Source organism: Myotis nattereri (assembly GCF_964212035.1).
Source record: "Myotis nattereri genome assembly, chromosome: 2".
NCBI classification, from domain to species: domain Eukaryota; kingdom Metazoa; phylum Chordata; class Mammalia; order Chiroptera; family Vespertilionidae; genus Myotis; species Myotis nattereri.
Window position 1 is genome coordinate 88,834,824 of NC_138076.1, and position 14,503 is coordinate 88,849,326.

General features: G+C 42.1%; 1 protein-coding gene across 1 annotated transcript in view; it reads right to left on the bottom strand.

Moving 5' to 3' along the window:
• KPNA3 (karyopherin subunit alpha 3) overlaps nt 1-14,503 on the bottom strand; it is a 110,888-nt gene that overhangs the window by 25,944 nt on the left and 70,441 nt on the right. Inside the window, exons 3-6 of the mRNA XM_081082791.1 lie at nt 1,035-1,124; nt 822-851; nt 682-734; nt 455-550 (exon numbers count right to left, since the gene is read on the bottom strand). Coding sequence (XP_080938917.1) covers nt 455-550; nt 682-734; nt 822-851; nt 1,035-1,124 — 269 coding nt within the window. The remainder of the gene's footprint in view (nt 1-454; nt 551-681; nt 735-821; nt 852-1,034; nt 1,125-14,503) is intronic.

Here is a 14,503-nt window from a genome sequence, read left to right on the forward strand (position 1 = left end):
TGATGTTGGACAACAAATCATGGTTGAAGTTCTGTTAAAGACTTCGCAGAGGATCAATGGATCAGCTGAAATATTCACAACAAAGAGCTACTCAGTTCTGGAAACCATTCATGCTGACTCAGTCATAAGATTAATCTATATATAGACTCATAAGCAAAGAGTGATTCAAACACTATTTGGGTTGTTTTATAATATTACTTAAAAAATTAAAAATAAACACTCAAAATATTTGAAATAAGTTAGAAAAGACAATAAATAGAAGCTAAAATTTTCCTAGAAAATAAAGAGAAGCACTTTAGGTCTGTTGAATATAATCACACAATAGTTACATACAAATGCATAACAAATAAAAAGTATAATAAATGCAAAACCAAACTGAATCCATTGGTTAAATAACAATCTTAAATTTTTAGTTAACTGAAAAAAGTGGACAGGGAATCAAATCCATACTTACTTATCATCCCTTTCTAGACATTTGACAAGAATTGGTAAAATCCCGGATTTTATTAAATCATCAATTGGTGGGTTTCTGTCACTGGATAATAGTTTTCTAGGAAAAAAAATATAAGAAGTTATCATTTTCAAACTATGAACAGAAATAATAATGTACTCCTTCTAGACTATTAAGTAAGACACCCTACATGTGACATAACTCCTCTGACGGGACAAATTAGTATTTACCTTGCAGCTTGGACAGCACTCAGCTGGACCACTGGGTTATCACTGGTGGCATTCTGCAACACCAAATGTAAATTTCAGAAATAAAAAAAGAAATCAATTTCAAAATATTTCAAAATGAGAATATTAAATTAATAACATACCTGCAATATAGCTTCTAGTGTTACATTTTGCTTAAAAAGAAAAAAAGATAGTTCAGCAAAGAGTTTGTTAGCAAAATCGCATTTATAAAATCATTTACTAAAGTTACTATACCTTAATTATCATTGTACAATTGATCTTAGATTAAAAATGAAGTTATCTGGCCATTACAAAATTTATTTAAATAAATAGTTTATAAGAACAAGGTAACTTACTGCTTTAAAATCAGCATCAACATCTGAATCTTCTAAACTTTCTTCTTGAGGAACATTCCTTTTTTTCAGTAAGTGTTCATCTCTTTTGTTCTGAAAGGCAACCAGTAAATAGTTAAGAAGCCAAAAGGATACTGTTAATAAAAACTCCATTAAAATTATTTAAACTTTTATCAGAGAATTGTGAAACAAATTGGGTCTCTACATAAGAGTAACATGAATTAAGTGTACCTATGCAAATCAACCACAAGGATTAACAGATTACAGTCTAGCTCTCTCTCTCTCTCTCTCTCTCTCTCTCTCTCACACACACACACACACACAGAGACAGACATAAGCTATTTATTAAGCACCAACTGTTTTGACCAATATTATGCTTCCCAATCTTTAGTGAATATTTAAGTTTGGGGATGCATTATTATTATGTCTTTTTCCCCCATTGACCTCTTCCCAGCCACTCCCACCCACCAGCACATGCCCTCACCCCCCTACTGTCTGTGTCCATGGGTTATGCATATATGCATGCATACAAGTCCTTTGGTTGCTCTCTTACCTCCCCCCGTCCCCTGCCTTCCCTGAGATTGGATGGTCTATTCGATGCTTCTATGTCTCTGGCTCCATTTTTGTTTAACAGTTTATGTTGTTCATTATATTTCACAAATGAGTGAGATCATGTGACATTAATCTTTCTCTGACTGACTTATTTTGCTTAGCATAATGCTCTCCAGGATCATCCATGCTGTTGGAAATGCTAGGAGTTCCTTCCTTTTTACAGCAGCATAGTATTCCATTGTGTAGATGTATCACTGTTTTTTAATCCACTCATCTGCTGATGGGCACTTAGGCTGTCTCTAAATCTTATCTATTGTAAATTGTGCTGCTATGAACATAGGGATGCATATACCCTTTCTGATTGGTGTTTCTGATTTCTTGGGATATATTCCTAGAAATGGGATTACTGGTCAAATGGAAGTTTCATTTTTAATTTTTTGAGGAAACTCCATACTGTTTTCCACAGTGGCTGCACCAGTCTGCATTCCTACCAGCAGTGCATGAGGGTTCCTTTTTCTCCACATCCTCGCCAGCACTTGTCGTTTGTCAATTTGTTGATGATAGCCATTCTGACAGGTGTGAGATGGTACCTCACTCTTATTTTTATTTGCATTTCTCGGATAATTAGTTACTTTGAGCATGTTTTCATATGTCTCTGGGTTTTCTGTATGTCCTCTTTCAAAAAGTGTCTAAAGGTCCTTTGCCCATTTTTTGATTGGATTGTTTATTTTCCTTTTGTTAAGATGTATGAGTTCCTTATAAATTTTGGAGATTAAACCCTTATCGGATATAACATTGGCAAATATGTTCTCCCATGCAGTGGGCTTTCTTGTTTTGTTGATGGCTTCTTTTGCTGTGCAGAAGCTTTTTATTTTGATGTAGTCCCATTTGTTTATTTTCTCCTTAGTTTCTATTGTCCTAGGAGCTGTACTGGTAAAGATATTGCTACATGTGTCTGATATTTTGTTGCCTATAGATTCTTCTAAGATTTTTATCTTACGTTTACAAAAAAATGTTTTTGTCTTAAGTTTAAGTTCTTTATCCATTTTGAGTTTATTCTTGTGTATGGTGTAAGTTGGTGGTCTAGTTTCATTTTTTTTGCATGTATCTGTCCAATTTTTTTCAACACTATTTATTGAAGAGACTGTCTTTACTCCATTGTATGCTCTTGCCTCCTCTGTCAAATATTAATTGAGCATAATGGCTTGGGTCTATTTCTGGGTACTCTGTTTTGTTCCATTGGTCTAAATGTCTGTTCTTATGCCAGTACCAGGCAGTTTTGAGAACTATGGCTTTGTAATATAGCTTGATATTTGGTATTGTGATCCCTCCAACTTTGTTCTTCTTTCTCAGGATTACTGCGGCTATTCATTTGGTTTTTTTTAATACCATATAAATTTTTGTAGAGTTTGTTCTAGGTCTGTGAAATATGCTGTTGGTAGTTTAATGGGGATAGCATTGGATCTATAGATTGCTTTGGGTAGTATGGACATTTTAATGGTGTTGATTCTACCAATCCATGAACATGATATATTCTTCCATTTGTTTATGTCTTCCTCTATCTCTTTTTTCAGTGTCCTGTAGTTTTCTGAGTACAGGTCTTTTACCTCCTTAGTTAAGTTTATTCAAAGGTATCTTAATTTTTTGTTGCAATGGTAAACGGGATTGTTTTTTTAGTTTCTCATAAACTCAGATTTAAACTCTTACTCTCTGGCTTTTACAAACAAGAACTCTCTACTAGCAAATATATTTCTACATTTTATGGTATTTCAACTGTTTGTAATAGCAACCTGTGCCATTTCACATAATATATAACTTTGGGTAAGTCATCAATTTTATCTAACTTTTTTAAAAATGTATTTTATTGATTTTTTTACAGAGAGGAAGGAAGATGGAGAGGGATAGACAATTAGAAACATTGATGAGAGAGAAACATCGATCAGCTGCCTCCTGCACACCCCTTACTGGGGATGTGACCGCAACCAAGGTACATGCCCTTGACCGGAATCGAACCTGGGACCCTTCAGTCCGCAGGCCGATGCTCTATCCACTGAGCCAAACCGGTTAGGGCTTCTCTAACTTTTTTAGTGTGTCTATAGAATTAAGCCAAAATGAATTTGATAAAAATTGAACAAATGATTTCTGAGATGCTTTTCAACTTAATATTTCAAAGGGTATACAATACAGTATTTACAGAAGTGTCTGATTATAATAGAAAGTTACCAAAGAGGCACTAATACTGATGTTAAAATGCATTATCAAACAGAAAGTTAAAACTAAAAATACATCTATATCTGAAGCTTACTGGCTTATCTGCATGGCATCTACTTTTATACTATGTTTGAGTAACCATGTTGAAACAAAATGTTGTTGGGGGGGAAGGTAAGAGACTTGTACGCATGCATATAAGCATAACCAATGGACATAAGACACTGGGGGGTAGGGGAGGCCAGGGGATTGTCAAGGGTGGGAAAAAAAGGAGACATATGTAATACTCTTTGTAATACTTTAAGCAATAAAACAATTAAAAAAATAAAAATAAAACATAAAAAAAATAAACAAACTCTTGTTTATATACTAGTATATGCTAATTCAGAGATTAGCAACTTCCATTTATATGATGGCATACTTTAGCAATTTCAAATAATCAACTTTATATTATTTTTAAATTAACATCTCTCACAAATAGTAAGATTCACACATTAGTGTTTTATAGACTAAGTAGCTCCTCAAAAAATACATATTAATTTACGGGGGAAAACTTAGCAGACAGCATCTTGACCAAGTGACAAAGGTTATTATAATCATGAGTAAAGAACAAATCAACACTGTGCCTTCCACTCTGATGCACTAAGGAAATAATATCACTTCTGTGGTATTCCTGACTAAAATAACAACAATCTGAGAAAAGCCAGATAAACCCAAATCTGCCATTTTACAAAAATTTAGTGTGTACTCTTCAAAAGATAAAGTCTGGGAAACTTCTGGTATGAAGGAGACTAAAGAAACATGAGAACTCATTGCAATGCTCAATCCTGATTGGATCTCAGATTTATAAATGACATTATTGGGAACTAGCAATATGAGTTGGGTCTATGGATTAGATAGTAAAAATTTATATACATTTATCTGACAGATGCACTTTGGGTACATAGAAAAGTATGTTTTATGAAATACCAGAAGCCTGGTGCACGAATTCATGCACGAGTGGGGTCCATACTGCCCGCCCCGATCGGGGCCAATCAGGCTGGGCCGGCTGGGAGGAGGGGCCACGGGCGGTTGGCTGGCTAGCCCCACCCCCTGGTCGAACTCCTGGTCGAGGGGACAATTTGCATATTAGCCTTTTATTATATAGGACTAGAGGCCCTGTGCACAAAAAATTGTGCACTTGGGGGGAGGGGGGGGTCCCTCAGCCCGGCCTGTGCCCTCTTGCAGTCTGGGACCCCTCGGGAGATAACGACCTGCTGGCTTAGGCCTGCTCCCAGGTGGCAGAGGGCAGGCCCAATCCCTAGATGCAGCCCCTGGTCCGGCTCAGAGCAGGGCGGATTGGGGAATTGGGGCGCCGCCCCTGTCATGCACAGAGCAGGGCGGATTGGGAGGTTGCGATGCCACCCTCAGTCACGCTCAGGGTAGGGCCGATTGGGGGGTTGGGGTACCACCCCCTGTCACACTCAAGGCAGGGTCGATGGGCAGGTTGCGGCGCCACCCCCTGTCACCCACAGAGCAGGGCAGATCAGGGGGTTGGGCGTTGCCCCCTGTCACGCACAGAGCAGGGCCCATCAGGGTGGTTGGGGTTCCGTACCCTGTCACACACAGAGCAGGGTCGATCAGGGGGTTAGGGAGCTCCCCCGTCACTCACAGAGTAGGGCCGATAGGGGAGTTGGGGCACCGCCCCCTGTCACACACAGAGCAGGGCTGATCAGGGGGTTGGGGCGCCGCCACTGTCACACGCAGGGCAGGGCCGATGGGGAGGTTATGGCTCTACCCCATCACACACAGAGCAGGGCCGATCAGGGGGTTGGGGTGCCGCACCCTGTCACACACAGAGCCGCAGGGCGATCAGGGGGTTGGGGAGCTCCCCCCTATCAGGCACAGAGCAGGGCCGATCAGGGGTTTGGGGTGCCTTCCCCTGTCACGAACAGAGCAGGGCGGATAGGGAGGTTGTGGCCCCGCACCGTCACACACAGAGCTGCAGGACGATCAGGGGGTTTGGGCGCTGACCCCTGTCACGCTGATCCCGGTGCAGGGAGGCCTCGTGGCTCTGCTGATCCCAGTGCTGGGAGGCATATTACCCTTTTACTATATAGGGTAGAGGCCTGGTGCATGGGTGGGGCTGGCTGGTTTGCCCTGAAGGGTGTCCTGGATCAGGGTGGGGGTCCCGACTTGGGTGTCTGGCCAGCCTGGGTGAGGGGCTGATGGCTGTTTGCAGCTGGTCACACACCCTTCAGGGTGGGGGTCCCCAATGGGGTGCCTGGCCAGCCTGGGTGAGGGGCTGATGGCTGTTTGCAGCTGGTCACACACCCTTAAGGGTGGGGGTCCCCACTTGGGTGCCTGGCCAGTCTGGGTGAGGGGCTGAGGGCTGTTTTCAGGCTGGCGGGTGATTGAAGCTTCCAACCGCTCCTTTTTTTCTTTTTTTCTTTTTATTCTGGGCCAGCCTTAGCTCTGAGGCTTGGCTCCAGCTCTTAGGCCTCCGCTGCTGAAAGCAGGTTTCTGGCCTTTGTTTACCTTCTGTATTTGAAACAATGTTGCGATCCTGCTGGCTGAAGCCCGCCGACTAAAGCAGGTTTCTGGGGTTTCGTTTAGCTTCTATATTTGTAACATAGTTGCTTAGAGTTGCAGCTCAGAGGCCGGCAGTGGCAGGAGGGGAACGTTGGAGTCCTCCGTCACTGAAGCAAGCAAGGCTCATGTTAGTTTCAAGCTGCCTGGCTGCCGGCTGCCATCTTGGCTGGCAGTTAATTTGCTTATTTCCCTGATTAGCCAATGGGAAGTGTAGTGGTCGTACGCTAATTACCATGTTTCTCTTTTATTAGATAGGATGAACTGATATATTAAGGGTAATAGACATAATGCCTACAACTTAATGGTTCAAGAAAAATAATGTACATATATATAAAAATTAGAGAGAATAAGGCAAATATGGAGAATGCTAACAAATGAGGAAACTGGGGGGCTAAATACGTGTGCATGGTATTTTCAGCACTATCGTGTAAATCTGAATTTCAAACCACAGGTTTGAAATTGTTTCAAAATTTAAAAAAGTCTATGCACCATACTTTGTGAGTTGTAACAGTTAATTTTTAAATCTATTTTAAATTTTAACATCTCTTGGAATTTTATCCATTTAAAAATTTTCACCAATTAACCTATCAACAGATAAACAAAACAAAAAATTAATCTAATCCTGATCACATTCCATTTTCACTCTGTTTTCCTCTAACTTTTCCAGAGCCTGAACAATCAAGTTTCCAAAGTCCTTTTAGGAATCTTCTTCATTTCTCATACTGTCAAAATATTTCAGGTATAAAAGCAATATAAAACATAAATACAACTAAGCCTCGTATATATAGATGCCCAATCTGAGGATAGCAGTTTATCATTATATAAGATGTTTATTGGCTTATTCTGGTAAGGAAACTATTTATAATTTGCTAGATTTTTTCTTTTATCTTTTAAAGGCACAAATAGGTGCTTAATTTTATTAAATTGCACTTTTTTGCATATATTGAAATGGATGTACAATTTTCCCCTTTCACCTGTAAATATGCTAATTGATTTTCTAATGTTAAACTTAAAACCTTGTGATGTTAAACGTATAATCTTGTAAGTCCCAAGATATACCTTTCTTGGAATTTAAAATATTATATTCACTTTATTTAAAACTTTTTTCACCTATGTTCATAAGTACCCTTTCACATGCTGTCTTAATCTGGTTCCTGGGGGTTATAATTTTGCTAGCCTCATAAAATCAGTTGGGAAGTGTTCCCTCGTTACCTTCTCTGTAATCATTTAATAGTAGCTAAAATGATCTGTTCTTTGAATGCTTGCGAAGTTCAATCTGTAAGGTTACCTTTTTTTTTTCCAGATGGATGAGAGAGGTTAAATTTTCAGCTATTTATATAATCACTTCCATTATTTTTAGATCTATTCAAGTTTTTCATTTCTCCTTAGGGAAACTGGGTAAATTGTTTTTATTTTTTCCACTAGGAAATTGTCTATTTCATACAAGTTTTCCAATTTACTGGCATAAAATTGTTCATATTCAAATTGTGTTAGATTGCAGAAATATCTACAATTCCCCTTCTTATATCCGTGCCTCCAGGTAGTCTGGTTCTGGGTGTGGCTGTGTAACTTGCTCTGGCAATGGGACATAATGCACATGGACTTATACATCTGAGCATATCCTTTCTTGCTGCTCTTACAATTCTAAAACCACCATGTGATCAACACTGTGCTAGCCTGCTGAAGGATGAAGCTATGTGGAGGACAACCAAGGTCCCAGCCAATAGCCAGAAACTTGAGTGAGAGTATCTTAGATCATCTAGTCACCAACTAACCTACCAGCTGACCAGAGATGAAATGAGGGAGCCCACAGAGCTCAGTTAAACTGGCCCAGACCATAAGAACCACTATGCCAACCCACAGAATTATTAGCTTAATAAAATGGCTATAGTTTTAAGCCACTTAGCTTTGGAGTGGTTTATTATGCAGCAAAAACTAAGTGATGTACTAATATTTTAAACTTATGCTACTTATAAATTAACGTGCCTTTTAAATTCCTATTATTTGTTCTCTCTACTTGCTACAAATTGCTTTTGTGAAATAGTACTTTAACTGTATTCCACAGGTTCCAACATGTATTATTTTTCCTATTGTTTTGGGTATTCCTAATTTCTATTAGAATCTCTTTGATGCCCAAGGTACTTAGAAGTGCTTTATTTTTCATAATTATGAAGTTTTTGTAACTATCTCATTCACTGATTTCTAATTTAATTGTACTGTGATCGGAGAAAGCACTACTATAACTGTATTGTTGTCGATCTCTCCCTTAAAGTCCTCTAGAATACTTTTAATATATTTATGTGTTCCTATATTGGGTGCATATATGTTAGCAGGGTATATCCTCTTGTTGGAACAATCCCTTTAGTATTATGCAGTGAACTTTGTTGCCTCTTGTGATGGACTTCATTTGGAAGTCTATTTTTTCAGATATGAGTATTGCTACCCCAGTTTCTTTTTCATCTGCATGGGAAAATATTTTCCCACCCCTTCATGCTCATCCTGTGTGTCTTTTATTTTGAGGTGGGTCTCTTGTAGGCAGCATATAGTTGGGTCATGTTTTTGTATCCATTCAGCCATCCTATATCTTTTGATTGGAGCATTTAATCCATTTACAATTAAGGTTATTATTGATAGGTACTTATTTTTTGCCATTTTAATTCTGCATGCCTAGGTTCTCTATTTCTTCTCTTATTACAGCAGTCCCTTTATCATTTCCTGCAATGCTGCTTAGTGGTGATAAATTTCTTTAACCTTTCTCTAGCAGGGAAGCTCTTTATTTCACCACCTATTTTGAATGATTTCCTTGCTGGATATAGTAATCTTGGCTTCAGATCCTTGCTTTTCATTACCTTGAGTTCTTCATGCCATTCCCTTCTGGCTTGTATAATTCCTGATGAAAAATCTTCTGACAGCCTTATGGGAACTCCTTTGTAGATAACAAATTGCTTTTCTCTTGCTGCCTTTAAGATTCTCTCTTTGTCTTTAATTTTTGGCATTTTAATTATGATGTGTCTGGGCGTGGGTCTATTCTTGCTTGGGACTGTCTGTGCCTCCTAAACTTGTGTGACTTTTTTCTTCACCAGGTTAGGGAAGTTTTCTGTCATATTTCTTCAAACAAGTTCTCTATCCCTCGCTCACTTTCTTTCCTTTCTGGTACACCTATTATGCAAATATTGTTACATTTCATGTTGTCCCATAGCTCCCTTAAGCTGTCCTCTAGTTTTTTAATTGTTCTTTTTCTTTTTGTTTCTCTGATTGATTTTTTTCTACCCGTCTTCTAATTCACTGAACTGATCCTCAGCTTCCCCTAATCTGCTGTGTATTCCTTCCAATGTGTTCTGTATTAGTGCTATGCCATTCTTTATTTCTGACTGTTCTTTTTTCAGTAGAGGCCAGGTGCACGAAATTTGTGCGGGGGGTGGGGGTGAGCCTGGCTTCTGGCTGAGCGGCACTTCTGCTGTGGGAGTGCACTTCACCACCAGGGGGCAGCTCCTGTATTGAGCATCTGCCCCCTGGTGGTCAGTGAATGCCATAGCGACCGGTTGTTCCACTGTAACAGTTGCTGGGCATATATATATATATATTTACTATATCTTTTCTCATGCTGTTGAGCATCTTTGCCATCATTATTCTGAACTCTATTATCAGATGACTTTCTTATCTCCATTTCACTGATCTCTTCTTCTGGAGAATTCTCTTGTTCTTTCATTTGGGGGTTGTATTTTTGTCTCCCCACTTTGGCTACCTGTTTGGGTTTGTGACTGTGTATCACACCTCCCAATCTCTACACCTCCCAATCTCTAGTGTAGGACAGTGTCAAACACTGTTTCTGACTAATATAGATCAGGCAAAGTCTCAAAGACTCCAGAGTCCTGCCTCTGCCTGCAGACTGATTGGATTCAGTCTTGAACAACCCTCAGACAATTGTCCACAGGTGTGTTGAGAGGTTTTCCAACAGGATGGGGAAATTGCTTCTGTCTGGAGGCTAATTGTTATTCTCAGTATCTTAATGGGCCTCAGAAACTCCACACTGTACACCATGGATTTTCCAATAGGGTGGTTCAACTGTCTTCCCCCCAGGCAAAAACTGCCTGGATAGCAATGGTCTACCTGAGAAAGATGACCCCCGCAGTGTGAGGGAATGACTCAGTACAGGAAACCAGGGTGTCTGCCTTCTGAGCTCTAACTCCAGAGCCCCCAATCCTGGCTTCTGCTCACACAGCTCCAGTCTACTCTGCCCTCCTTCTGCAGGAGCTCAAGGTGAATGGCTGCACACTAAGTTTTGTGTGTTGGCCCTTTAAGAGGGTGCCTGCATTTCCAGCTGTCTCTCCCTGGCAGACAGCAACCCTGCTGCTTTTCACACAGAGAAGTTCTATGGGCATCTTTCTCAGTTCTGGTACTCTCTGCTGGGGGACCCATCTTGGGGATTAGACCCCAAATTTTTCAGTGGCAACCCTCTCTCCCCGAGAGCTGAGATCTCTCTCTGGAACTGCAGCTGCTGTCTGAGGGAATCTGGCCAGCCCTTTCACACCCTCACCCTTCCTGCCAGTATCTATGCAGTCTCCACTTTCCATCCTTGGTTATCAGGGTTCTCTCCAGTTATTCTTCAGTTGAGTACTAAGGGTGGTTTTTTTTTTTTTTTTTTTTGTATTTTAGTTGTAATTCCAGCTTGGTCCTGGGAGTAGGTCAGTGTAGCATCCACTTAGTCCCCTGCCATTTTTAATCTCCTCTGAAGGATGTCACTTTACAGAAGCAACGTGTGCTATGCCGTTGTTACAATGGTGGAGTTGTTAGGTGTGCCCAGGCCAAACAGTAGAGCGGGATGCAGGGTTGGTGGCCCAAAAGAAGTGTTGAATTTTTGCTGCATATGCTTAAAAATAGAGAGTAGTCATGAACTTATGGGTTTAGATGTAAATTCTCTGGTCACTGAGCATATCCAGCTGAACAATTCTCCCAACATGAAGAACTTACAGAGCTCACGGGCAAATGGACCCACACCTGAGCTCTCCCTGCCACACTGAGATGGTCCTTACTGAAGAAGAACAGAAGAGGATGTTGTACAGAAGAAAAAACCCAGAAGAAACTGAAGAAACAATAACTTATGACTCAAGAGTAAATTCAGCATAAATAAATGCTAGTAAAAGTTAAAAGGAAAGTATAGCACATGATACAATTACATAATTCCTGATAATAAATGACAAGAAACTGAAGAAACAACTTATGGCTCAATAGTAAATTCAACATAAATAAATGCTAGTAAAAGTTAAAAGAAAAGTATAACACATACAATTACATAATTCCTGATAATAAATGATTGTTATGGCTTATGTATTTACCATACTATACTTTTTAATTGATATTTTAGAGTATCAATTTCTACTCTTTCTACTTATAAAAAGGAAGTTTGCTGTATGCTGTAATATGCAGGCAGTAGCCCAATACATCTCATGCTTACAATGTTTCTTGACCAGATAATTTTCTCTTGTGCTTGATTTATTCTCATGTTGTTTTGCACAGTGACATGCTATACAGTTTTGTAGCCCAAGAGCAATAGGCTCTACCATGAAGCCTAGATGTATATATAGTAGGCTAAGCCATTTAGGTTTTTGTAACTACACTCTACAATGTGCACAAAATGATGAAACTGCCTAAAAATTCATTTCTTAGTATCTGAATAGTTTAGCGAATGATTGTATAAAATCACAAGCAGAACACTGACATTGATACAATCCACTGCCCTTATTTGGATTTACAATCTTACTTAAGATCTACATAATTTTACTATGTGTATACGCTCATGTATCCACCATTATAAAAAAGACTAGGGGCCCAGTGCACGAATTCGTGCACCTTGAAAGGAACTGTGGCCTGTGAGGCTGCGGTGGGCACAGTGGCGGGTCTCGGCCCATCCTCTGTGTTCCTGCCTGGCCCCTCCCATCACAGCCCCCGGTCTCCTGTCTGCTGGCAGCCCTGTTCCGCAGCCACCACTCCCATGTGCTGATGGCACCAGCCCACTCACACCTGCTGATGGTGCAGAGTGATTGGGGCCAGTGCCAGCAGCAGATGTGAGCAGGGCCATCACTGGCAGTGGGTGCAAGAGGCGGCTGCCAGTCCCGATTGCCCCTCAGGAGCAGGGGGAGGTAAAGAAGTCCTGAGGGCTGGTAGCTGCTCCTCACACCTGCTGATGGTACTGAGTGATCGGGGCCGGTGCCAGGCACTGGCAGTGGGTACAAGTGGTGGCTCCGGCAGCATGTGCAAGCGCTAGGTGGGATCATGGTTTGCAGGAGCAAAGTATTTTCAGTAACCACCAGAAGCTTGCCCCAATGACAGTGACCAGTGCCCCGCCTTGGTCTGGAACCCCTGCTCACCTGTTCCACCATCCCGCTACGGGCAAGCTCCATGTTCCGTGCTCTGCTGCCTGCTACTGAAACCCGCCAGGTTCCGCACATGTCCCGTGGTGGTCAGCACACGTCATAGTGATCAGTTGTTCGATTGTTCTACCATTCGGTCTATATGCATATTAGGGTTTTATATCTATACTAGAGGCCCAGTGCACAAAAATTTGTGCACTGGAGGGGTGGGGGGAGGCGGTCCCTCAGCCCGGCCTGTGACCTCTCGCAGTCTGGGACCCCTCCGGAGATAATGCCCTGCTGGCTTAGGCGTGCTCCCAGGTGGCAGAGGGCAGGCCCAATCCCTAGATGCAGCCCCTGGTCCGGCTCAGAGCAGGGCTGATTGGGGAGTTGGGGCACCGCCCCCTGTCATGCACAGAGCAGGGCGGATCGGGAGGTTGCGATGCCACCCTCAGTCACGCTCAGGGTAGGGCCGATTGGGGGGTTGGGGCACCACCCCCTGTCACACTCAAGGCAGGGTAGATGGGGAGGTTGCGGCGCCACCCCCTGTCACGCACAGAGCAGGGCCAATCAGGGGGCTGGGGCACTGCCCTCTGTCACTCACGGAGCAGGGCCCATCAGGGGGGTTGGGGCTCCATACCCTGTCACGCACAGAGCAGGGCCGATCAGGGGGTTGAGGAGCTCCCCCGTCACTCACAGAGTAGGGCCGATAGGGGAGTTGGGGCACTGCCCCCTGTCACACACAGAGCAGGGCTGATCAGGGGGTTGGGGCACCACACCCTGTCACACTCAGGGCAGGGCCAATGGGGAGGTTATGGCTCTACCCCATCACACACAGAGCAGGGCCCGTGGGGGAGGGGGGGTTGGGGCGCCACCCTATATCACCCACAGAGCTGTTTGCAGCTGATCACACCCCCTTCAGGGTGGGGGTCCCCACTGGGGTGCCTGGCCAGTCTGGGTGAGGGGCTGAGGGCTGTTTTCAGGCTGGTGGGTGACTGAAGCTCCCAACCGCTTCTTTTTTTCTTTTTTTATTTTATTCTGGGTCAGCTTTAGCTCTGAGGCTTGGCTCCAGCTCTGAGGCCTCGGCTGCTGAAAGCAGGTATCTGGTTTGTTTGGGTTCTATAATCGAAACACTGTTTCAACTCCAGCTCTGAGATCCTGGCTGGCTGAAAGCAGGTTTCTGGGGTTTTGTTTAGCTTCTATATTTGTAACAATGTTTCAAACTGCAAGCTCAGAGGCCAGCAGCGGCAGGCGGGGAACGTTGCCTTCCTCCATCACTGAAGCAAGAAAGCCTCATGTTCGCTTCAAGCTGCCTGGCTGCCGGCCGCCATCTTGGCTGGCAGTTAATTTGCATATCGCCCTGATTAGCCAATGGGAAGGGTAGCGGAGGTATGGCTAATTACCATGTTTCTCTTTTATTAGATAGAAGATACTAAACAATACCAAAAACAGAAGATGCCCTCCTGTTGCCTTTTAAAAGCAAAACCCCCTCCCTGTCCCCATATTTAACCCTTACAACTATTAATATGTCCTCCATTTCTAAAATTTTATCATTTCAAAACTGTTATATAAATGGAATCATATAGTATATAACTTTTTTTGTATGATGGGCTTCCCCCGCAGCATAATTTCCTGAAAATTCATGCAACTTGTTGCTTCTATCAACAGTTTGTTCCTTTTTATTGTTGAGGAGCATTTCGTCCTACAGACATATCACAGTTTAACCATTTACCCTTTAAAGGACACCTGGGTCATTTTCAGGTTTTAGCTATTACAAATAAAACTGATATA